The sequence below is a fragment of the Aureobasidium pullulans genome (genome assembly GCF_000721785.1).
Source record: "Aureobasidium pullulans EXF-150 unplaced genomic scaffold scaffold_2, whole genome shotgun sequence".
NCBI lineage: Eukaryota > Fungi > Ascomycota > Dothideomycetes > Dothideales > Saccotheciaceae > Aureobasidium > Aureobasidium pullulans.
In genome coordinates this window covers 1,417,396-1,440,143 of record NW_021941022.1, presented here as the reverse complement: position 1 = coordinate 1,440,143, position 22,748 = coordinate 1,417,396, and the positions used below count along the sequence as shown (strand labels likewise).

General features: G+C 50.7%; 10 protein-coding genes across 10 annotated transcripts; 5 read left to right on the top strand and 5 right to left on the bottom strand.

Annotated features, from left to right (window-relative positions):
• Window positions 1-530: 530 nt before the first annotated feature.
• On the bottom strand, window positions 531-2,505 carry M438DRAFT_371613 (uncharacterized protein; the record flags this gene model as incomplete). The annotated part of the gene is made up of 2 exons (XM_029908279.1): window positions 531-1,516; window positions 1,602-2,505. The coding sequence occupies 2 exons, from the start codon at window positions 2,503-2,505 to the stop codon at window positions 531-533; spliced, it is 1,890 nt and encodes a 629-aa protein (XP_029764945.1).
• A 1,382-nt stretch (window positions 2,506-3,887) lies between these two features.
• On the bottom strand, window positions 3,888-4,367 carry M438DRAFT_91640 (uncharacterized protein). Its single transcript, XM_029910393.1, has one exon. It carries the CDS (start codon window positions 4,220-4,222, stop codon window positions 3,959-3,961), a length of 264 nt encoding a protein of 87 aa, XP_029764944.1. The 5' UTR covers window positions 4,223-4,367; the 3' UTR covers window positions 3,888-3,958.
• A 395-nt stretch (window positions 4,368-4,762) lies between these two features.
• M438DRAFT_351966 (protein transporter) lies at window positions 4,763-5,223 on the bottom strand (the record flags this gene model as incomplete). The annotated part of the gene is made up of 2 exons (XM_029906757.1): window positions 4,763-5,164; window positions 5,221-5,223. 2 exons carry the CDS (start codon window positions 5,221-5,223, stop codon window positions 4,763-4,765), a joined length of 405 nt encoding a protein of 134 aa, XP_029764943.1.
• An 860-nt stretch (window positions 5,224-6,083) lies between these two features.
• M438DRAFT_261284 (uncharacterized protein) lies at window positions 6,084-6,857 on the top strand (the record flags this gene model as incomplete). Its single annotated transcript, XM_029899781.1, has 1 exon — window positions 6,084-6,857. A coding segment is annotated over one exon (774 nt), but the record flags the coding sequence as incomplete, so codon positions are not given.
• A 1,228-nt stretch (window positions 6,858-8,085) lies between these two features.
• Window positions 8,086-9,454, top strand: M438DRAFT_371611 (BNR/Asp-box repeat domain protein; the record flags this gene model as incomplete). Its single annotated transcript, XM_029908278.1, has 3 exons — window positions 8,086-8,552; window positions 8,601-9,364; window positions 9,420-9,454. The coding sequence occupies 3 exons, from the start codon at window positions 8,086-8,088 to the stop codon at window positions 9,452-9,454; spliced, it is 1,266 nt and encodes a 421-aa protein (XP_029764941.1).
• A 732-nt stretch (window positions 9,455-10,186) lies between these two features.
• Window positions 10,187-11,289, top strand: M438DRAFT_362042 (Arabinanase/levansucrase/invertase; the record flags this gene model as incomplete). The annotated part of the gene is made up of 2 exons (XM_029907554.1): window positions 10,187-10,476; window positions 10,536-11,289. The coding sequence occupies 2 exons, from the start codon at window positions 10,187-10,189 to the stop codon at window positions 11,236-11,238; spliced, it is 993 nt and encodes a 330-aa protein (XP_029764940.1). The 3' UTR covers window positions 11,239-11,289.
• Window positions 11,290-11,314: 25 nt separating this feature from the next.
• Window positions 11,315-12,579, bottom strand: M438DRAFT_362041 (uncharacterized protein; the record flags this gene model as incomplete). The annotated part of the gene is made up of 1 exon (XM_029907553.1): window positions 11,315-12,579. Exon 1 carries the CDS (start codon window positions 12,569-12,571, stop codon window positions 11,315-11,317), a length of 1,257 nt encoding a protein of 418 aa, XP_029764939.1. The 5' UTR covers window positions 12,572-12,579.
• Window positions 12,580-13,488: 909 nt separating this feature from the next.
• On the top strand, window positions 13,489-14,685 carry M438DRAFT_371609 (uncharacterized protein; the record flags this gene model as incomplete). The annotated part of the gene is made up of 3 exons (XM_029908277.1): window positions 13,489-13,746; window positions 13,803-14,092; window positions 14,157-14,685. The coding sequence occupies 3 exons, from the start codon at window positions 13,489-13,491 to the stop codon at window positions 14,683-14,685; spliced, it is 1,077 nt and encodes a 358-aa protein (XP_029764938.1).
• Window positions 14,686-14,883: 198 nt separating this feature from the next.
• M438DRAFT_342301 (protein CFT1) lies at window positions 14,884-19,766 on the bottom strand. Its single transcript, XM_029904724.1, has 8 exons — window positions 17,702-19,766; window positions 17,137-17,411; window positions 16,906-17,079; window positions 16,505-16,852; window positions 16,246-16,453; window positions 15,667-16,190; window positions 15,468-15,615; window positions 14,884-15,420 (listed from the first exon to the last, which is right to left on the bottom strand). The coding sequence occupies exons 1-8, from the start codon at window positions 19,734-19,736 to the stop codon at window positions 14,927-14,929; spliced, it is 4,206 nt and encodes a 1,401-aa protein (XP_029764937.1). The 5' UTR covers window positions 19,737-19,766; the 3' UTR covers window positions 14,884-14,926.
• A 133-nt stretch (window positions 19,767-19,899) lies between these two features.
• Window positions 19,900-22,152, top strand: M438DRAFT_311351 (uncharacterized protein). Its single transcript, XM_029902463.1, has 2 exons — window positions 19,900-20,641; window positions 20,692-22,152. The coding sequence occupies exons 1-2, from the start codon at window positions 20,086-20,088 to the stop codon at window positions 21,915-21,917; spliced, it is 1,782 nt and encodes a 593-aa protein (XP_029764936.1). The 5' UTR covers window positions 19,900-20,085; the 3' UTR covers window positions 21,918-22,152.
• Window positions 22,153-22,748: the final 596 nt, after the last annotated feature.

The following is a 22,748-nucleotide window of genomic DNA, read 5'->3' as shown; positions in this document are numbered from 1 at the left end:
TTTGATCGACTAGAACATCTACGCAAAGAAATACTTTGAAGCGAAGAAAAAAGTGAAAACGAAAGCTATCTGTGCAAAAAATCCACCTGGAGACCAAGAAAGATCAGTGCAACAAGATGCTTAAGATTGTTGCAGAAGCAAAGGCGACGAAAAAAAGACAGGTCGAGCACCATCTTGTGTCGACATAACAAAGTTGCTGTTTGAGGTATCTGTGAGTTTGAAAAAAGGACGAACAATCCGCGCCGGAACTGGTAAAGGACGAAAAAGGATAGAGGGAAACAGAGCGGTCGAGTAGAAACTCGCACAATGTACTCGGAACACGATGCAACGCCAATCTGTAGTCTAATGCGTCTTGGAGTCGGCAGGTTGTAAAAGACGACTGTTTTTGTTGCTTTTGGGCTCGAAGATTGTGTTGCTTTTGAAGGCGCTCGAGGCGCGAAAAAAGAATGACTCCAGTACTCCATGGTATAAATACCTGCCGTTGCTTCATAAGTCATGATGACATGTGTTATATGTTGCTTGGGTGCGAATCAGCCGCGGCTGAAACCGCCTCTGATGGGTCCTTTCTTCTTGAGAGGAGGGCTCTTTTTGAGAGGGCTGGTAGTGGTCATCGGAGAGTTACGTGCTCCGACGCCCTTTGCCTTCTTCTTTCTTAGAGGTGTGATGGGTGTGTTGGCTGCTGCACGTCGACCAGTTTGCATGGCATTTGTTTCCGACAGAGATGCTCTGAGTGCAGGGTGCGAAGGCAGTGATCCAACGTGTTTGGCGAATTGTTGGTTGCGACGGAAGGATCCAACAACGCCGTGACGGTCGAGATGAGCAAGCAAGTCGAAACCACCGGATTGAGAAGAGGGGTTGTTCGTGACCTGAGAAGAGAAAGATTGAGTGGTAGGAGAGGCGATGTTGTTATCAGACTCGTCGGGCATGTCTTCATCCTCGTCATCGTCGTCAAAGTTCAAGAAACACATGGGATCTTGTTCCTCTTCGGCACCGGCTACAGCAGCATCGTCGTCGTGAATGATGGCTCCGGAAGCAGTGACGTCGACAAAGGGAGTGAATGCTTCCGGAGGACCAATGACTTGATCGGTACGAAGGGCACCGAACGAGTCGAAGAAATCATTCTCGTCGCCAATGCTCATGCCGTCGCTCTCTCCCGAGGGGGTGAGCTGCACAGACTGGCGAGGACTTGTGGTACGACTAGTAGCGCGACTGTTGTTGTTGCTCAGCATGTGCATGCGCTGCCACAGCTGCTTGTCTGCGGCAGACTGAATCTTTGCGGGCCAGAGAGTGCTCTTCTGCGAGACACCGACACCATCGATGGTAAGAACGGGGCGGTGAGGGTCTATCATAAAAGTGCCCATCTTGGGTTGTGTAGGGGTGCGCTTGTTCTTGTTCTTGCGTAGAGGAAGTCTGATGTGAGTCGTGCTTGCGTTGGAGGGGCGGGGTGTGGCGACACTGCTTGGACTTGTAGGGGCAGTCGAGGCTCTCTTGGGTGGCGGAGGCATGGGTTCTTCATCTGTGGTGTCACCATCGTCGGCTTCGCGGAGAACTAAGTGTCAGCTTGGGTGTTATCGTAGACAATCCAACCATCCAAAACCTACATTCATAGCCGCTGGAGCCTGCTGATGAGTCAGAGTCCTCCTCTTCATCTTCCATGAGAAGCATTCTCATCTCATCAGCCTCAAAGTCCCATTCGGAGCCGGCATTACTACTGTCGTCCTGGTACAACTCGTGGTCGTCATCCTTCTCGATCAACCGTCTGAAGCGGGGGTCAAGATGATCTTGCTGGATGAAGAGATCAGGGAAGAAGTCGCTATCGGCATCCGAGTCGGTCTCATCAGACATTTCTGCTCTCTCTTCGAAGCGTACCCGACGCTGATTAGGGACTGTCTGCTCGCTCTCAGTTCTTGTCAGGGGGCTGCCCTCACGGAAGAAGTCGGGAGCAGACATGATCTGATCAGCGTCGAGGAACGACTGCGAGAAAGGGTCATCGGGCAGGATATATTCATCGTTGAACTCGAGGTATGCCAGCTCGGCTTGGTTGCTGTTCTGGCTAGACAGACTAAGTCTTCGGGCCAGAGCGGCATTACTCTCTTCGTCGTCTTCGTCATCGTCGGCCATCAGCTTCTCTTCGGCTTTCCTCATGCTCTTTTCTTCGTCGTCGCTGTTGCTGATCATATCAACACCATCGTAGTCGTCGTCGCTATCGATCGACTCTTCCGGTGGTCTCCAGCCGCTTGCCTGGAGCTCCGACATCTTGCGTTGAAGAGCACCTGACATGTTCATGTTGGTGGCCATGGCAGGTGCAGTTCCGTCTGCGTCTTCCTTACTGCCGCTCTTCTCGCCATCTGCCTCTTCGTCGGCTCCTTCGGTTGATGGTATTGACTTCATGGCGCTTTTTGTTGGTTTTTGCGGACTGCTCTGGGCGGCAGACTCTGTTTTCGTGAATGATGGAGGTGGCATGGCCGGAGCGGGCATGGCGTTCATGTTGACTGAAGCGGCCATTGTATATTGTTGAGTTGAATCAATATGTGATTGGTTTTGTTGTAATGGTGATGTTCGAGCTGGACACGGGTGGGGTGGCCGAGTTCTTGCGGGACTCGTCGTTGTATGTCTCAACGGCTGTTAATCTTGTAGCCGTTTTCTGTATAGAAATGTCGCGGGGTCAATTGTTGGTAGGAGGAGAGCCGGCAAGACTGTGCTTGGGCTACTGAGCGTAGTGGGAGTCTTGTTGAATGTAATTGTAAATCTCGGTAAGAGCTCTTGAGAAGGACCGGTCACCAGAGGGCGCCGAACGAACAGGCGCCCCCTAGCGGTGGATTTAGTGAGCAGCGGCAGCCGGCGACATTGTTATAGACGAGTTGTAGTTGAAGGGTGGGTGGAATAGGTGGTAGTGATGGGCGACTTCTTTGTCTTTGTTGGATGCAGGTATTGCAGAGAAAAGAAGGGAGAAGAGAAAGTGTTTTGACAGCAAGTCGTTGGTTGTAAAGAAGCAGCATCCTCCGTCAGTCCTGCCTTGGCGCCGCGCTAGAGCCACGTTAATGATTCCGCCCGCCTTTTGCATCCGACTTTCTTCAGCCCTTCACTCGCTCTACAAGTCACCCAGCTAGCTATCCCCTCTCTTCATCTCAAGTTCATTCGTCCGTCTCATACACCATCTCTTTCCCTTCTCCATTGCTGCCTTGAGAAAAGAGTCATCGTCTCCGGACTGTCACTCAGCGGCGGCCTCCGTCCGAACGGGCCCTGTTCTGTCGACCAATCGCCAACAGCTTCCTGCACAGTCTTCTATCCGCCCGCGCCTAGCGCATACCTTAACCGCAGATTTGCCCATGCTGTCATTCGTCAAACACCCTCTCACCACCACATAGCAGCCTGTGCGGTCACTTCCCTGAACCAGAGTTTTTCTTTTCCATCTTCTTCCCCAGATAAAAAAGGAATTTCTAGATAGCTGCTAAAGAAAAACATCACCGCCCCACTTGTCAAGTAGATATCTGGCGATGCATCGGACAAGACAGCAAGACAAGTCTCTACATCACCTTTTTGCTTGTCAATCCTCACATGCTCGAGGTAAACACGCAAGCATAGGATCGCCGGCTTGTCATGGCGTCTCGCACTGTATCCTGCGGGTCCATGCAGGAAAACGTTTTCTTTTGCAACTTCTGGCCTGAACATCTCGTGACCTGGTATGGAGACATCGGATCATATCCGAGTTGTTGTGGTCCAACATCGGCTTCATTTCTCGGGGCTTTGACTTCAGCCATGACACGCTTTAACGAGTCTGGCCTTTTCGGCTTGTCGGCATTCGCTTTCTTTTGACAACGTTGGTTAAACCGTTTGACCACGTCTACGTACGAAGCTCTTCAATCGCGTGAGAAGATTGACAGAGCACGCACACCACATGCGGTTGTCCGAGATTAACAGACCGAACATCAGTCATCCACTGCTTCGTATTGTACACTTAGAGGGTGATACGATCCAGATGAAGATAGGCGAAGCGATCCAGCATAAAGCATCGCAAACAGAGTACCTCGCTGTGTGTTGCATAACATTGATATACACTCAGTACTTCGGCACAAACATGACTATTCGACATCATCGGCTTCCAGCATGATTGTACTAGCATGATGCGACAAGCAACGTCCTGGCAAGTCTCATTAGATACGATAATTTGACAAGTCTTCAATTGTACATGATCATGAGTAACCATCAAGGTCGTCGACATGCACCTTCTCGAACGGTGACAGAGGCCTCGAAGTCTCAAGAATCTTCGATGCTTTAGAGTACGTCGAATAGCAAGACACGAAGACTATGCATATGTATCACGATAGACCAATGCAAGATTGCGTGATGCCAATTCATGACTGCTAGGTGTAGCATGTATTCGTAATATTGTACATAACGTCTCCTTCCTTCAAGAGGTGCTTCTTTTTGTTTTCCCAACGCCTTTTGCCGTTTGCCGCAGAGGGGAGAGAAAGGTGCCAATGCCAGTGGTGTGCTGCGCGAAAGTGTAAAATGTCGAAAACTGTACAGGATCCTGAAGAGGAAAAGAGAAGGGTAACAGATGAACGCCGCGCTGCTTTGAAAGTATGCCGAAATAATACAATAGCCTCGAGAGGGTCGAAGTTTATAGATCCAAGGCGGAAATCGAATGGCCTGGCGAAGGCTTGGGTGGGCGTCGGGAAGATGCAGTGTAGGTGTGTCGGAGGAGTGGAGAGTGCGCACTCATTGCTGCCATGACTTCAGCAAAGGTCCAACCTCACGACTATCGGTTCTTGTAAACCTTTGGCTTCCACCCTTCTTGCAATTCTGCTTCTCTCTCTGCTGCCCTCGCTGCCTCACGCACTTCCATCTCAATCCTCTCTCTTGCTCGCAAAACCTTGCTCTGCAGGTAGAAACTGCCTCCCTTCTTCGGGTCGTTTTGGTCGAACAATTTCTTGAAGCGCTCCGTCACTTGTTCCATGTTGGCCTTGCCGCCCTTGGGAGGACCGACGTTCAGAATCTTGCAAGCCTCATCCAATGTCAGACCAGCTCCACCGGTAGCTCCCTTGATTCCAGTGGCGGCTTGGTATTTTTGTGAGGCAGAGGCGTGACGGTATGCTTCGGCGAAGGCGCGGCCAAAGACGCGGGCGCCGGTGACAAAGACTTGAGTTACTATGCGGTGCGCCTGTAATACAAACAAATCAGTGACTGTCACAAGTATGCGCGACAAGAAATACATACCATTATTACTGTGTATGTGACTGTTGGACAATACAGAAGACGGGAGTAGCAAGGCGGCGAGTCGCCAACTTTCTCGACACTTCCGAGCCTCGTCCTTCCGCATCGGCCTTGGCACCGCATCAACCGGGTCACCCCTCAAGCAAGCATCTTGAGCTTGATATGTGCTCCATCTGCCCTCACACTCTTTTGATCACGATGAATAATCCTGTAAACAAGGCTATTGGATTTCTCTATCCTTAAGTAGTGGTATCGGTAGCATGCGAACGCGTGAAGCGGTTGTGATAGCCCCTTTATGAAATCCAGAGGCTTTGCTCAATGACGCTGATCATGGGAGCACAATCTCGTACTCGAGATCTGTCTGAGGATGGAGTGAAAGAGTAAATTCCGCCTCACTCATCCTGACTGAGTACAGCATTATATACTGCTAAAACAATCTCACAAGATTTGACTTGGAGGATATAATCATCTTGAGTTGAGCTCTGCGGTCATAACTGTCCTGCCTCAAGCTTGCCAACCCCCACTCCACCAACCTGCAGGCTTCCGCCTCTCATCATCTCAGCGACTTAAGTTTAATATCGAAATCACGCTTCTAATTGATCGTTGCGCATGTGAAAGCTGCTTTCTCGCTTCAATACATCAAGTGAAGCTGGGTCATTGATGCCTAATTGAGCTCAGCCCATGTTGTGACCCGGCATTCAGGCAACAGCGCAGCTCCCACAGGGCGCATCAAGCAAACATAAAAGAAGAACCAGACCTCTTTGTTCATTACAATGCTGAGAGCCATCATCAACTGGTTTATAATGGCAAACCCAGATAGCAACACATTGAAGGCAGCTGACTTCGCCTCCGACTCGGCACATGAACAGTCACAGTCCTCTCTATTCTCAGTCCTGCCCGGCGAGATTCGAAACCACATCTGGAACTACGCTCTTGCCGATTACCAAGATGAAACTCAACTCTACGACGACGCGACATGCTACAAGCGGCCAGACTATTTGGCACCTAGAAAGACTGACACGGTGTTACTGCGAACATGCAAGCGCATCTACCAAGAAGCTTGGTTTCTACCCTGGACCAATGCCGAGCAGACCTTTTACCTGACATCAGATGATCGACGACCACCAAAAACGACAACTGCGAGAAGAATGCAGCAGACGCTGTTCGCAATTGCCAAGACACAGACCATGCCTGTCATACAGCATGTACGAGTGTTTGCACAGCTGTATATTCTCGAGAATGGTGCAAGACTTCAAGAAATCCTCAATCTGAAGTTCTTCTACCCGAAAGTCATCACAATCACCATCAGACATACCGATTGGTGGTTCTGGGAGAGTGATGATAACCTTCGTCTCGATGCCACATGGGTCGACTTCTGCAGATTCCCGAACAGCCTGACTGAGCTGCGCGTGGCCTTCGAGAGTCTTGAACGCAAGAAAGACCAGATCGATGATGTCGCTAGGCAAGCAGCCCAGAACTGGATCTTCCGCCGTCGAGATGACACCGAACTCTCAGCGGAGAGCTGCCAGCCCGAAATCATGAAATGGAGCGGAAACGCTACCTGGGGTCATCGCCGCTGGGTACGTGACGAGACGGGGCCAAACAAACTGGACTACTACGTCTCGACTGTCACATGGAGACCTGCCAACTCAAAAGTCACTGACAATGCCGAGAGCACTTCCTCTTACGTTGCTGGCAGCAGAAAATTCCCAAACCTGAGCGCAATCGGCTATCCGCAGCTAGCTGACGACATCACCAACGTGCCGATCAGTGTGATACTAAATGCCGATCTCCCTCTTGACGCTCCCACCGAGGATGTACGCCGCCTTCTCGAACAACCATCAGACGCGGAAGACGAAGACTCTGACGATGCAGAAGAAGAGGAAAACGATTCTGGAGATGACGAAAACAACTCCGAGGATGACGATGACGACGACGATGACGATGAGTTTATGGACTTTGAGTCCGACGTGGAACAGACAGAATATCGTTAAAGGTCGGGAGGAATCTTTGACCGACTCATCATCTACGATGCATCAAGACACTACTTCAATCATAGTTAAGCACTCATCTCATACCGTTTCTTCGACATTCAAGTCCAGAGGAGCAAAGCAATAATCTGGAGGTTGGTCTGGGCACAACAATTCGATCGACTGTGAAGCTCCAGGGTATGCTAGGTAAGGAGCACGCCAAGTGCCTGCCGTCCTGCAAGAAGAGCCGGTGCCTGAGTTCCTGCTGATCGCCAAGATTGTCTTGACTGAAATGCTTGTCAAAGGCTTCCGCGATGTGGTTGCAGAATCAGCCTTGGACTGGCAACGCTTGCTTCACTAGCTTTCATACATACATGCTCAACAGTATCTAGCAGGTCGTATCACTCACTTTGCTTTGCTTCGATCAGCTTTGGCCCAATGGGATACCGTTCGTGAGTGCGAGGTCCGTGAAAGAACTTTAGGCTAAACGAAGTCCTCTTTTACGTGCATTTTCTTGCTCGCAGCATGCACCTACAGGTATGAGATCAATAGAGAAGATGCATACTGTGCCGTGGGGCCGTGAACGATCAGTAAGTACAGATACGGTTGCGGGGTGAGCAAGCGGGGAGCCCTGTATACTCATCCGTACTGGTCCGCAAATGCTTTCTTTGTATACCGAGTCTCTATACCCGGTGTGTGTTAACTACTAGCATACAGGCAAATTATAGTGTAGTACTCCGGGTCAATGAGAACATGCAGTCCATCACGAGGCTGGTCAACAGAGAGATGAGGGGTCACCAACATATGTTTGAATGACTGAGGATATAAGAAATGGCCTTGACCACTGACCGAGACTTACCATCCAAGGCTCCCGGCATCTCCAGAGCAAATATTCGATATGTTCTCCTCTCTGTTATCCGTCGTCACCTCAGCATTGCTGGCCACCACTGCTGTGGCATGGCCCAACGTACCCTCAGCTCCATTCGTCCAAAACGCGACCGTCTTCTCTCCCCCAGCCAACTGGCCGAATAAAGGTGGCAGCTATGCCCGCTCCGTCCTCCTCAACCAGAACTGCGAAAAGGGAAATCCTACCATCCTCGCCACCGCCGCCTACCAACCACCAGACGGTCAGTATCTCATCATCCACAAGAGCACAGACTATGGTGCCACTTGGTCGGAGCTCTCCAAGGCATACTTCAATGGCAATGCTAGTTTGTCTGGCGGTATCATTCTTCAGCCTTTCTTGTATGAGCTTGCTCAGCCGTTTGGCAAGTATCAGCCTGGTACGATATTGTTGTCTGCAAATTATATCCCGGGAGACTTTTCTAGTACCAATATTCAGTTGTATGCTAGTACGGACAAGGGGTGAGTATTTCATGAGTCACAAGAGTTTCCGGTCTGACATTTGTGTAGTGCTTCTTGGGAGTATGTCTCCACCGTAGCGGCCGGTGGTCCGCCAAATACAGATAACGGTGCGCCGTGTGTATGGGAGCCCTTCCTTCTGGCCTACAGCAACCAACTCAACGTATACTACTCCGATCAGCGCGATCCCGCATACGGTCAGAAGCTCGCTCATCAATCCAGTGGTGACCTCGTCTCCTGGGGCGATGTCATCAACGATGTTGCCTATGCAAACTACACACAAAGACCCGGCATGATTACCGTAGCACAAATCGGCAATGGAAAGTGGATGTGCTCTTACGAAGTCGGGCTCTGGACAGATCCCGTTACTGGCAGCAACGACAGTGCACCCTATGCTACCCACTACAAGATTGCAGACTCGCCTCTCGATTTTGGCTCAGTCGGCGACAGCATCTTGAAGACTCCTGAGGGTATTTCAAGTGCAGGTCCGTATACCGTTTGGACTCCGGCTGGCGGACCTTCTGGCACAATCGTTGTGAGCGATTCGTCTTACGATCAATTCTTCCTCAACACACAGAACGGCGCTCCTGGCGCGTGGAAGAATGTTAGCAGTCAAGGTCACGGTGTCGGATACACCAGATCCCTGTCGGTGTTGCCAGGGAATGGTGGAAAGACTGTTCAGGTCCTCAATGGTGGCATGTATGGATCGAACATGACTCTGTTCAGTGCCGGTGATTTCATCGTTCCTGGACCGGCTGGCCATGGCCCTGGTGCTTCTGGCTTCCCCGCCTGCAATCATAACAGCGGCGGATACGGTGTGTATTGTGTATCGTTCTCTGTACAAGAAACATGCTAACGCTTTCCTCACAGGCCACGGTTGGGGATGGGGAAGCCCGTGGTGGTAAGTCATCTAAGGCATGCTCGAGCAATGCTTCCTTCCTGGAACAGCAGATAGTTGACTTGGGAAGGTCGAGAGATGATGTTGACGGAGCGTGAATTGATGCCAAGCCCATTGTGCGTGCGCCAAGAATGAATTCAACCTGAAATATCTTGACTTCATCCTATACCGTCCACCTCCTCCGTTGTAGAAACGCTGTGAAGCTCGTCATATCATCAATATATACATACAATTCGTTTAGTGACTGCTCCGGCGGAATGATGTCGTCAATATCTCTTCCCCAGCCACCGCCTCGGGCCGCAGAATCAGCCGAACCACGCCTTGATGGCTAATGTGGTCCTTGGCGAATATGCAACATCACTGTCGGTACGGAATATTTTGCAGATCATGTCAGTCGATTTTTCGACGATCCAACATCCCCGTGGGGCAACCGCAGTGGAGTTTGCGGAGACCACGCGAGCATACCGAGGTTCGTACAGTGTTCCTCCCGCCGGACATCTCATTCGTACGAGAGATCTTCGACTTGGCATCTGGGAAGCCCTACTTTGTGTTCTGCTGCGGACGTGGACCAAGCAATCGTTCAACCGAGCATGATGTTGTACGTTAGAGAGAGAAATGCTTGTCTGTGTTTATTGAAAAGGTATAAAGAAAGGTAGGGACCATTGCAAGTAAGAAATCATCAACCCAGGATTCATCCACTATCATCGCAATCAGCCAATCTCTCGAACCACTCTCCATCATGTTCTTCTCAAAGCTGGGACTTTTGGTCCTCAGTGGTGCATCTGCTGTTCTCGGTGCTTCCTACTCCAACCCTCTGGAGCCCAAGGACGGCGGTGATCCTTCCATCGTCTGGTACGATGGCTACTGGTACTTTACTGCAACCAACTACCGCGACATCAGCGTCAGACGCGCAACAACGCTCGATGGACTCAAGACTGCTCTGCCAAAGACAGTATGGGCACCTAGTGCAGAATTCCCTACTCGCCAATGCAACATCTGGGCACCAGAGCTGCACATCGTAGACGGACAGTAAGCTATACACCAGACTCAGAAACGACATGTCAAACCTTCCGCTAACACAACACCAGATGGCACATCTACTTCTCTGCCGGTGGCTGTGGCGATGGCTCGATCCAACAATCCCAAATCCTTCGCGGTGGCGAGTCTCCCTGGGACAATTTCGACTTTCACGGCACTGTCAACGCACCCGCCTGGTCAATCGACGGCACACCCCTAACCATAAACGGTCAAAACTACTTCGTCTACTCCTGCTTCCGCTCCGACACTGGCGAAAACCTACAATCCCTCTGCATCGGCAAAAACAGCGATATTCTCACCATCGGCGAAGAACACCTCCTCGCCTCCCCCACCGAAGCCTGGGAACGCAATGGCCAAATGCCTGTAAACGAAGGTCCGTTCGCCCTTTACAACAACAACCGCACATTCCTCTCCTACTCCGGCTCTTTCTGCTGGGACCCTTCATATTCGCTCGGATTACTCGAATATGTAGGCGGTGACCCATTGGAGCCAAGTAGTTGGGTAAAAACTGGTCCGCATTTCAGCCAGGCGAATGGCATGTATAGTACTGGACATAACAGCTTCTTCGCCAGTCCTGATGGTACGGAGACATGGATGGCTTATCATTCTTCTCCTAACCCTGCTGGCAGTTGTGGAGATAGGTATTCGAATGCGAAGAAGATTGATTTCGAGGCTGATGGATTTCCGATCCTTGGCGCTCCTGTTGCTGAAGGAGAGGTTTTGGCTGGTCCTGCTGGTGAGCCGGCTGCTTAGGTGGTCCAGATGGAATACACGAAAAGCAATAGTTTATGATGTACTGATGACAATGAAAATGTCCCTGTTCTAAAGATTACGCATTGCTTGCAGGTGCTTCCACCGATAGAGAAGTTTCTGACGAACCGTGTGTACTCTTGTACTGGAAAGCTAACGTTGATCCGGACCTGACCATCTCCTCATCTACGACCCTCAACTCAAACGTATCCTCACACCTCAGCATTACAGGCGGTATATCCTTTCTAAACAACTCTTTCTTAACCCTTCCATCTTCCTGATCACAGATATTTTCCTTCCTCCCTTCACACCACCACATAGCCTTTTCCCGGAAACTGACACGATATGTACCATCTTCCAATCCAACAACAATACCACCAAGATCCACATGTCTAATCAACGGCTGTGCAGGCTCAAGGGTAATCAAATCCTGCATTCTGGGCCGAGGATCCACTCTTCCGGATGTGAGACCTATGCAGCCAGTGCGACGCTTTCCATCACCTAGAACGATCTCATCGGTTGCTGTATTTGTGACCAAGCACCCGAGATACAGGACTGGTGTTTCTGTTTCCAAGGGTCGGTGAGAAGGGGTCATTTGTGAATTCTCTGGGCCAAAAAGACCTTGAGGTTCGAGGAAACGTTGGCGGCCTTGTACTTGAATGCTAAGAGGAAGTGGTCCGGTGTTTGTCATGGAGATTTCGAGTAATTCAACCGCGGTCTCTGTAGCTGGTATGATGCGCATGTGTGTTCTGACTTCTGGTGGCCATGGTAGAGAATCCACTACTGTGAAGGCAGCATGACCGGCAGAGGGTTTACTATTGAGCAATTTTGCTGGCTCTGATGATTGTGAGATCTGTTCTTCGCTCAGAGGGAGTTGAGGTTCATCGACATAGGTCCACCATTTGATGCCTATATCCCTGCTAGCGAGCTTGATACTATACTCCTTGCCTGGCTGCAGCAAAGAAGCAAGCTCGCTATCTGCATCGATGCGATACTCGAAGATCGTGAAACATTCTTTGTAGTGTTTCGTCCTTCCCATAGGCGATGGAAGCGTAACGAAACGCGTCGCGGAAGGCGACGTCGATATATTTGCATCCTTCAATCCCTGCTTATCGCTGCGAAGTGTGCTGATACCATGTGATTTGAGTAACTCGTTAGCTAGTGCATAAGGCACATCCAAGACCGAGCCAGAGATATCGACAACTAAAGCTCTAGGGTCAATGTCATCTGACGAATTACGACAGAGGCCAAAGATTATCGAAAATGGGAGTTCCCCACAAGCATCGAAGATTGAATATCGACTTTGAATCAGAGTGTGTATCATGAGTGCATCCATGGCTGCTGAAATCTCCCTGTGGAAACTGCTGCACGAGGAAAGTCGATATAGGAAGGTAGGAGCAACGCAGCTCAGCTGAATGGATGACTCAGTGGGTCAGATGCTGTTCATTGGTTAATTGTAAACGCCATGTCACAAAGCAGCTGATTGAAAGTTTCCGCTGGGCGAAACACAGAACAGGACACACACTACAGAGCACTGTAGATCGACCTTGCTTAGGCATACAAAGCACAGGATATAGATTCTTTGCATCACATCACCCTGCCATTGGATTGCGGAGCAGGGCCACGCGAGGTACGAGCGTCCTTACCTCGGAGACCCAGACTGTCTAGCTGACATTCATCCGCAAGCGTGGTCAAATTGTCGCAGAGATATGTTGCCTTCAAACTCGATAATTCTCAAGTCTGGACAGAGCTGCGAGATGGACTTTGATAGAAAGTCTAGGAACCACTTGACCACCTGCATCAAGAGATAACTCCTCTAGGCTCGTGAGTCCAGAGAACGTGTCTGCCGGAAATGGCGCAAACAGTAACCCTGTGGTAATGTAAGCAAGAAAATCTTCGGGGTCGATGCAAGGCAACTTTGGACTTTGCTATGGTGCTCAGCAAGCACTCCACCATCCTCGACCGTGGAGATCAAAACTTCGCTTCTCGACGAATCTGCCGCACCAACTGAAAAGGTTGAGATGTTGGCTCTAGGCCTACAGTATACCGCAGAACTGGTAGGCTAACATAAGTCCAACACTGTTTTATATTATGCGGCAACAAAATGTGGAAATCAGAAGGCCACACCGCCAGCAACCGTGCTCAAATCCTTCGACTCGGCCGCCTGGAACGCAAACCATCTGTATACCACAAGTTTCCCGATTTTCTCCTCTCTTCTCTTTCCACATCAGATCACGAGTTCACATTCCTATCATGGTTGGCAGATATACTCTTGTGGGCTGCTGCGTAGCAGCTTTGTCTGCCATGACTTATGCTCAAGACGATGTCCAACTGCCCCCAACCATCTGGGACCGCGTGGACCTACCGTTCACCTTCACCGACTGCGCTGCACCGACCGAGATGGAAACGTGTTGGAAAGCACAAAACTTCACCGCCGAAGATGATCTGGATGTCCAATCTTTGGGGTTGCAGAACAGGATCGACTGTGCCCTTACAAACTGCTGGAACAGGGTATGACAAGATATACCAAAACAATATCCTCCACCACACAACTGACGTCAGTATAGGTCTATTCATGCGATTACCAACAACTACTGCTCTCCTATAATACCACGTGCTCTTTGATGTTCCCGCTCCGAACCGAACCCGCTCCGAACCTGCCGTTTTGGCCAGCTCCTACAGATGCAGCTGATTCATGCAGCTGTAACCTCAACAAGCTGAACGACAACTTGCCCGACAACAACGCCTACTCAATCTGTATGGAACAAGTACAATTTGAGCGTGGCGATCCGGACGATCTTGAAGAGCGACCAACTCCTGATTGCGATTGTTGCCTCTACGGTGCTTATGCGGCTGGGTGAGTAATTGAATCTATCATTGTGTGTGTATTGCCTACCTTTACTGACCGTATCTACCAATAGCGCCTGGGATACTTGCAAAGATCAAGACCCTGGTTATATCATTCTAAACTACGTCAAAGAGGCTTTCATCGATGGCAATAACAATAGTCTGGCGCAATGTGTCTCCCGGCTCCAGAATTTCAGTTGCGTGGATTATGGGTTCAGCATATATGGTGTAAATGCTTCTGATTATGCAAGACCTACTCCGTTGCACTCGGCTACTGGTGTTTGGAGTGATACTAATGGTATTCTGACTACTCCTGTCAGCGGCGCGACTTATACTTGGACTGCGTGGAATGCGACGTTTACTATCACCGCTGCTTCAGTGGAGGCGGTGGCTACTAGGAGTGCCAGTACTACTGGAGAGACCAGTGGTAGTGCGAATGGCAGTGTGACTCGAAAGGGCACCGGTAGCGTTACTGGCAGTGTGACCGGGACTGGAACTGGCGCTTCATCCATGAGTACTGGTGCTGCTCCTACATTGATGGCTGCACAGCATCCTGCAGCTGCTCTCATGGGACTCGGTGGTCTCGCATTTGCTCTCTTGTGATCATGAGGAATGAGAAGCATAAATATCACACAGGCAGTGTGCCTCTAAACAAAAATCTACCAAAACCTCCATCATAGAACCATAGAACCATATAACCATAAAAAGCAAAGGAATTCCCATGTTAAACCGCATCACATAACGATCACAAATTGAAAAACTCGTTCTGTCAGCATCACTCAACAGAAGAAAAAATGATTGTGGAGAGAAAGAATAATATTGAGAATTGTTGCTCAAGGCAATTCTACAAGTATCCCAATCCTTCACCAGCGATAATTTCCAAATCGCTTCTCATACCCCAGACTTCTGCACCGGCTCTTCCAAGTACCTCAAGTCTTTTACCAGCACCAAGCTCGTAAATCCTGGTAATCAGGTCTCCGTCGACAATGCCTCTAGCACCAAGACCTTCGCTCTCGACCGCACGATAGGCCCGAGGGTTTAGACCAGCCGAATGTTCAAGAATACTAGAAAGCGTTGCTTGCAGTGCTGAAAGGCGACGGTAGGTTGCCTCGTCGAGAGGTGTGAGTAGTGCAATACTTCCAGTTTGTGTTGTGATAAGAATGTGATTGAGACTAGGTGTCTTGGAGGGCTCTGTATCATCGTCTGCCATCTCCTCATCGGGATTCTGTTCGGCGAATGGAGATAAAGTGGAAGGTAGTAATGTCATCGAGGTCGGCATGTGACCAACATGGAAGGTGCTTCTATGCAGTAGACGTTGACCTGACAGGGATTTGGGGTCTACAAGAGTTAGTGTGAGGACAGTAAAGAAATCTAGAGATACGCACGCTCGGGGTCGTATTGCAGTACGTGCATGTCGAGGTCCGCATCAATGATAAGGATGTACAGCTGACCCTCGAAAGGCAAAAACTCAGCCGAAACGACTTCCATCTGAGATCGAGACTTGCCGAAAAGCGAAAGCTTGTAAGGCTCCTCCTGCGGGAATGTCAGTAGTGTTCGTCACATGTGGCACCTATAAATGCTTACTCCGAATCCACCGAACCAGAGGCCCTTCCAGGCATCAGCAGCAATCCAGAGCTTGCTACTTGCCAGCGTCTTCAACGATGTCATGTAACATTGTGCGTCGAGGAAGGCAACAGGTAGACACGATCCATCCTCTCTCAGTCCACGAATCATGAGTTTCTGTCCTTGAGCAGTACCAACAAGACCAGCAATACCCATCAAGGCCGTGATGCCGCTCTTAGTCTCTTCCCTGCCAAAGACACGGAACTTCTTCCCTGTCTCTGGTTGGCCAGGCTCTGGTACAACATCGATAATCTCGAGTGTGTAGATACAGCCCTTCGCGGCGTAGTTCTCTGCTCTTTGTGAGATAGTTCCCAACGCAACCAATAGCTTGTGGTGATGTGTGATTTCGGAGACTTCCAGAGACATGACTTCCATCGACGTGACAAGTTCGTAAGGTGGAATATCGTAAGTGTCAATGATACGGTCAGCCTTTGCATCGTAGAGATGGACGCGGAACTGCAGTGTTTTTGGTCGAAGTGTGATTTCTAGGAAACTGAGGTCAGTCTTTTTTCTCTTTGGAAAGTATCAGGACAATCATACCCTCATCTGCCGCTGGGTGCCTAGGATCATCCTCGGGAGGATGGAAGTCGATCTCTTCTTGCGTTGTGACAATATAGATATCGCGCTCAGAATGATAGGCAATCTTCTGCACTTCGACGTGTTCGGAGAATGGTGAGAACTTGCGAACAGACCAACCATTGGATGCGAAACTTGTACCTGAGGGAATTTGACCCTCGCGTATCGTACCCTGATGTCGTGTTAATAGTTTATCACCAAGGCACCGCTTGCAGCAACTTACAGTAGTGTCAACCCAAGCAAACCCAGCTTCGCATTCCCGGCTATTGAGACCGCAGAGCCCACGAACACCCTTTCCTCGTAAACTGACAATGCGTGGCAGAGTTGAAGCATCTTTTACGACAAAGCTTGGCGAACCACCCGCCATGAAAACGGTAGAGTACCCACCAACATTGGGGAGTAGTCTTAAAGCGGCAGGGTTCTGAAGCGACGAGTCTTCGCTGAACTTGGGCATGTGTAGCCCAGGCACTTTGCGGAATCGCAAGTTTGTGGTGAATGATGAAGATGTGGAGGGAGCCGTAGGATGGTGGAATGGCTCATAGATTATGAGATCGTCGGCAGCTGAACGTAGCTAGAGGACTCGGGTCAGCAATTGCACCATGAAACCCCACGATTCAGACTCACAATAAGGTAAGGCGATTTAGTCGTTTCGTCACCCAGATCCGCGAAGACTAGCTCGGTCAGAGTCTCCTTGCCGGCAGCGCGACGAGGCGCGCTCTCGTTTGAGACCACTGGTGACAAGACGGAGAGATTGGAAGCCTCGTACACGGGCCGTTCGAGATTTGGAAGCTCGAAGACCTAGATGCAGCGTCAGTTGATTGTCTTCAGGGTATCTGAAGATGGAACAAGACTCACAGCGAGGCCTCCTTCCGCATTGAGCATAAATGCTAATGCTTTGTCGCCTGTCATCTCGGACTTGTACACACTGCCCGACAACCACTTCGAAGCCAATGCAGCATCACCGCGCTCTAGTTCATCGAGATCGCCGCTCTTGTCTACTTGGAGGATCTGCATACTCGAGTCTTCCCTGAGTAGTAGAAGGTACGGGTCGCAGAAGGATGAGTGTATGACCGTAAGCTCTGCATCGGTCTCCTCATCAATGATGGGGTATATTTGGGAAAGGCCAAGGTCTGGAAGTAACGTGGTTAGTTACACGATTCGAGATTATACGGTTACAGTGACAGCGGCAAGCAGTGGGAAGATGGAAGATTTGTATTGGAAAGGCTATAGTACACATGGTGGCATATATGACATCCTCGGCGTTGACATCCATGCATGACTCTGTATCTGGAGTGATCCGTGACGTCGTCGCCTCTAGATGAGATAGTCTCGAAACAGTGCTGAAGGATTGAGAGGGGGAGGGCATTTGGGGATATGCACAATATGCTGGGAACGCTGGGGAGAAGATTTTGAAACTTACCTGCATCATAACTCCTGACTTCATGCTTTCTCACCTGGACGATTCTTGTACCAGAAGCCAGGATGCCCACATCCAAGGTCTCACCTTCACCCTCGAACTCGGTTCCAGTCACCTCAGTATAGCTCGCACTGCTGTCACCAATTTTGGAGTCGGTGACTTCGTTGTCGATCTTGAATACCTTTGAACTTCCTTCACCGTCGTCATCAACATGGCAGGTGATGAGATATTGGTCGTACAGCGCGTCGGACGATAGCTGTACTTCAAGAGTCTGTGTACCGTCTGTGGGCTTCGGCAATCCACGTGGGGCCGCCTGCTTCGCACATGCGGTCCAGACTGCTTGGGCTTGGGGTACGTCTACGGACCGAAGGGGGCTGGGGGTTAGTTCACGATTGATGAATGCAAGCTTTGATGCGCGCTCTCGGCCAACGCTCGCAAGCAAAGATAGTTGTGGTTCGAGATCATTCTCCGAAGGATGATCAGTAGCATACTTTCCAAGACATACGTTCTTGATGGGACCCATGCTGAACAAGTTGTCATGTATCCTGAAGAAGTAGCTGTCCGGACCACTAGAGTCCGCATTCTGAGAAGTGGCCTGCTTGACAACGGGGGCTTCATCTGCGTATAGATCGTCGTCTGCGTCATCATCGAGGTCTTCTTCGTCAAGCGAAAGTTCTGCGTCCTCGGCAATCATCTGAGCATGGCTTCGCTTACGCGAGGATTGAGTAGTTTTCTTGGACCAGCCAATCAAAGTAGAATCACCATCCTCGCTGCCCAAGAAGAGTCTACCACGTCCCAGGGAGGCAGCGCAATTTGCAGCAGTCTTCAGCTGATGACCGCCATGAGCAGAGTCCACCAGATGAACAGCTAGGCCAGATACTGAACGACCGTCGATGCGGAAAGACAAGACGGCCAAGCGACCAGTGTTCAAAACGATCAGCATATTGCCGTTGGTATGGTCCAAATTCTCAACAACACAGTCCTCTAGGCGCAGGCCGAGGTCGGACTGATCGGCCATGGCGAAGTTCGAGCTGAGCTTGGCAAACTCATTGACAGCAACAGCATTTGTTTTTCCGGCTTGATCTACGTGGACCAACTCGTTTGCGCCCACCAGAAGAGCACCGCCAACAGGCAAGGGGAGAGGAACTACGCGGAAGATGTCGAAAGGAAGACCTGTGACGGAAAGTAGAGTTGTAGAAGCGCGTTGATCCAGATCAAGGGTGAAGACTGTGTAGTTCAGAATGTCCTTGCGCTCATCGAGCAAGCCGTGGCTGGGAGCCTTGTTGGACGAAACGATGCCGAATGTAGGTTCTCTGTATTCGTGCAAGAAGGCCAGATGGACGGGGTGGGTGAGAGCTGGGTCGAGAGCAGTCAAGGGTAGGACGAAAGAGGCCGAATAGGGTGTTTCTGCTTGAGCTTCTGTGCCAGCAGCAGGAGCCTTTGTTGGCGGAGGTGTATCGAGATCATCTTCGTCGGCCAGATCATCAGCGGATTGGCGGAACGGGATGATTGCAAGGTGCTTGGTGCCGAACTTGAGAGCGGCGCACCTGCTTCGCGGATCAACGCTAAGATAGCTGGGGGTATCGGCAAGGGAGGGCCCAAATGGCAGTGTGTTTGTTGTCTCGCGTTCGTAGTAATGGATGGACAGAGTCGAGATACGGTGATTGAGAGGGTCCCATTCGACCAAACTGATCTTTGCGTCCTGGGTAGAAACGAGCAATGCATCCGCGCCAGTCTTTGTGTTCAAGGCCTTGACCCGCTGTAGTGAAGTGATGGTTCCTGACACGGGGTATTCGCCGAGCAGGACCAGCTTGGATGTGTTTTCGAGACGATGGACACTCTCGGGGCCTTCGGTAGCGATTGCGTCGGCATTGCCGAGTGATGAAGGTTTGGTATCGGTCGCGATGGTCTTCAGGGCAAACACCTGTAGTAATGAAGTCTTTGCAACGACCAGGTTAGTTGCGCCCGGGGCGATGAATGGTAAGGCGACGGCGTTCGACACGGCAGTCGGAGCCACGAGTTCGGTATAGCATTGCATTATGTGTCGTCGCGCATTGCTTGGTTGCAATGTTGGAGATGGAAAGTGCACAGGAAGCTCACTTGGCTCACCACCGAGACGCGGAGCTGCCTGCCGAAGTTCTTCCTGCCATATCAGCGCACGGGCACTTGAATGGCTTAGCATGACGTCCGTCTGCCGCTGCGGAGGTGGACAATCAAGGAAGGAACCTTTGACTTGCGAAGCTACTCTGCCTGCCGTTTGGAGCTCTCCCGAGTCCCCCTCTTCTTGTAACCTTGCAATGCGCCGTGTGTGAACGAGCGCTGCTTTTCTATAATCATACCGCCATTGCCAGAGGAAGCTTTTGTATAGCTCCTGCCTGTCAACCGTCATGGCACTCATCCAGACCTCCCTCATCTGGGTCGCATACGCTGTCGCGCTTGCCATCTTGCTCGTTATCGCGTCAATCTTTGTCTACCTCTACCAGGCTCCCCGCGAACGCTCCGCCGTCGTCTCTATTGTCTGCATCGTCACTGTCTTGTCCCTCCTGGCCACCGTCCTGTTGCTACCCGTCGATGTAGCGCTCGTATCTTCGACCACTTCCTCCAAACTCGGCAGAAAGAAAGATTGGGCCACTCCGGATGCCGTCGACAACATCCTGTTCCAGCTCAAGATCGTCTACTACACCCTGTACAGCTTGGATGCCGTCTTGTGCTTGATCGTTGTTCCCTTCACTTACTTCTGGTACGAGGAGCGTGATGACGTTGCCGCAGAGGAGGGCTCTCAAACTGCTGGCAGCCGTCTCTGGGGTGCCTTCAAATACACCATTGGCTTCATTCTTTTCGTTGTCATCATCTTCCTGGTAGGCTTCTTCGTACCCGTTGCAAAGAACAGACCCCAGAAGCACCTCGACCTGGACTTCTTCAAGGACTTGTTGGCCGAGAACCGTAAGTTTGTACCCCCACCTCACACATGGCATGTCACTGACTCTGTACAGATGGAGAGCGTGCTCTGACATTCTGTGTCGGCCTTCTCTTGACTCTCGGAACGCTCCTGTACTGCCTGTACACAGCTCCTGGACTGGCGCTTCTTCCTCTTACCCTGATCAAGACTGCACCTCGCATCTCAGCTCCTACTTTGGCTGCCAACACCTCTTCTCAACTCACTCAAAACCGCGAGCGTCAACGACAGCTTGAGAACCGTGACGAAGGCCGCGACAGTGGTCTCGATACACGTGATCGTCGTGAACTCGAAGCTCTCATCCGCGAGGAACGTACTCTTGTTCGCCGCGAACGTCTGGCTGCTGAAGATATGGGCGAAGGTCAGAACTGGTTCATTCGTGTCTGGCTCAAGACCGAGGCTGTCTTCAGACCCTTGAAGCTTCTTGGCGGTCTTTTGCTCATCGTCATCATTCTCGTCATCTGGGCGAGCATGTTGGCTACTGGTGTCGACAAGATCAAGAACTCGGTATGCAAGACCGGTTGCGGCTACTTGCTTGGTCACAACAAGATCTTCCAGCCCGTCAACTGGTTGTTCGTTGTCACTTCAAAGGTCTTCCCCATCGACTATGTCATCTTCCTCCTCTTGACCATCCTCTTCTTCGCCGCTTCGGTTGTCGGTGTCGCTACCATTGGTATTCGCTTCTTGTGGGTCACTCTGTTCCGCATCCGCAAGGGTCACACCGCTCCCCAGGCTCTCCTCATGGGAACTGTCTTGCTCACTTTGATCGTCTTCGCCATCAACTATGCCGTTGCTATGATGGTCGCCCCTCAATATGCCACTTTCGGTCCCCAGACCTACTGTGACAGACCCACTCACCATCCCGATCAACAGCCCGACTGTAGCAACCACCACAAGGCTATCCGTTCTTGCCGCGAAGCCGCCGACAACCCTGTCGCTCGCATGGTCTGCACACCCTCCGTCGTTAGCTCCTTCTTGAACCGCATCACCATAAATTTCCCCTTCTTCGGCATTATCGACTTTTGGGCTCAATTCGCTTTCCTCGGCATCTTCTTCATTGTCTTTGTCGTCATGCTGTTCCGCACTCCTCGTCTTGATGAGGAGCAGCTGGATGATGATCTTGCAGAGGAAGAGGAGGAAGGTCTTCTCGCCAGCACAGGCCGCCGCTTTGGTGCCACATGGTCCGACATCACTGGACGTGCCACTGGTGTGAAGCGTGTCGGTGCTGACTATGGTACCCAGGGAGCACCATCAGACGAGTGATTTAATGTGTAATGTATCATCTACTGCTAGTTTTCCATCTCATGCGTCTGTCTTCCTTGTTTATATGATTTTTTTGCGTGCTTTTGGTTGGATTGGTCTGATCTGGTGTGGTCTTTGCGTAGTTACTTGGGAGCTTCATGACAACCTGGGTCAAGAATATCGGAATCACAGAAGCACTTCACCTTGTCCACTTTGAAAGAGGCTATTATCAATGCAATCTTTCCTCACTTTCTTCCATCGCATTCCAGTCTTGACGTTCACATATGGCCGGCATGAACACTACAACCAGTCCGACCATTACTGCCTCTCCGTATGCTAAACTTTGTTACGCGTACAACTATACAACAGCACAATTTCAGCATTGTTAGGGGTAGCCTCCACTGAGAGCGTGGTAGTTAGCGCCTCTCTGCGGACGATTATACCCAGCAACGAAAACATGTCACGTAATGAGGAGATATCTGAACTCGGTGGAAGTGTTTGGCCTTGCTACTTACTGTCGCTACATCCTGTTCCGACCAATCTGATAGCATCCTTGCCACTACAGTTGGTAACAGCAGCACGTGTAGTCAACATTCGTATCGCTAACAAGTGAATCACTCCTCCTCCTGCTCCTCCTCCTCTTCCTCCAATGCATCAGGGTCTGTGGTGTTATTGGTCAGTGTCCAGGGCGACTTTCCGTCGGCCCTCTTGACACTAGCGATGATGCTGTTGTCGGGCCCCCTAATGTCATAGAGGTTGGGCGAGTCTGTAGAGAAGACCGCGATAGTTCTGCTCATGACGTTCTGACCTGGTTGAGAAGCAGCATCAGACAGCATAAGGCGACCAGTTCGG

Bases quoted from the DNA above. Each gene is read 5' to 3' on its own strand.
- M438DRAFT_342301 (XM_029904724.1), bottom strand. From the start codon at position 19,736: ATGCAATGCTATACCGAACTCGTGGCTCCGACTGCCGTGTCGAACGCC. The intron at 17,080-17,136 runs GTGAGTCTTGTT...CGCTGCATCTAG, and splicing joins ATGCGGAAGGAGGCCTCGCT to GTCTTCGAGCTTCCAAATCT. The intron at 15,421-15,467 runs GTGCGTATCTCT...TAACTCTTGTAG, and splicing joins ACTGCAATACGACCCCGAGC to ACCCCAAATCCCTGTCAGGT.
- M438DRAFT_311351 (XM_029902463.1), top strand. From the start codon at position 20,086: ATGGCACTCATCCAGACCTCCCTCATCTGGGTCGCATACGCTGTCGCG. The intron at 20,642-20,691 runs GTAAGTTTGTAC...GACTCTGTACAG, and splicing joins GGACTTGTTGGCCGAGAACC to ATGGAGAGCGTGCTCTGACA.
- M438DRAFT_91640 (XM_029910393.1), bottom strand. From the start codon at position 4,222: ATGTCGACGACCTTGATGGTTACTCATGATCATGTACAATTGAAGACT.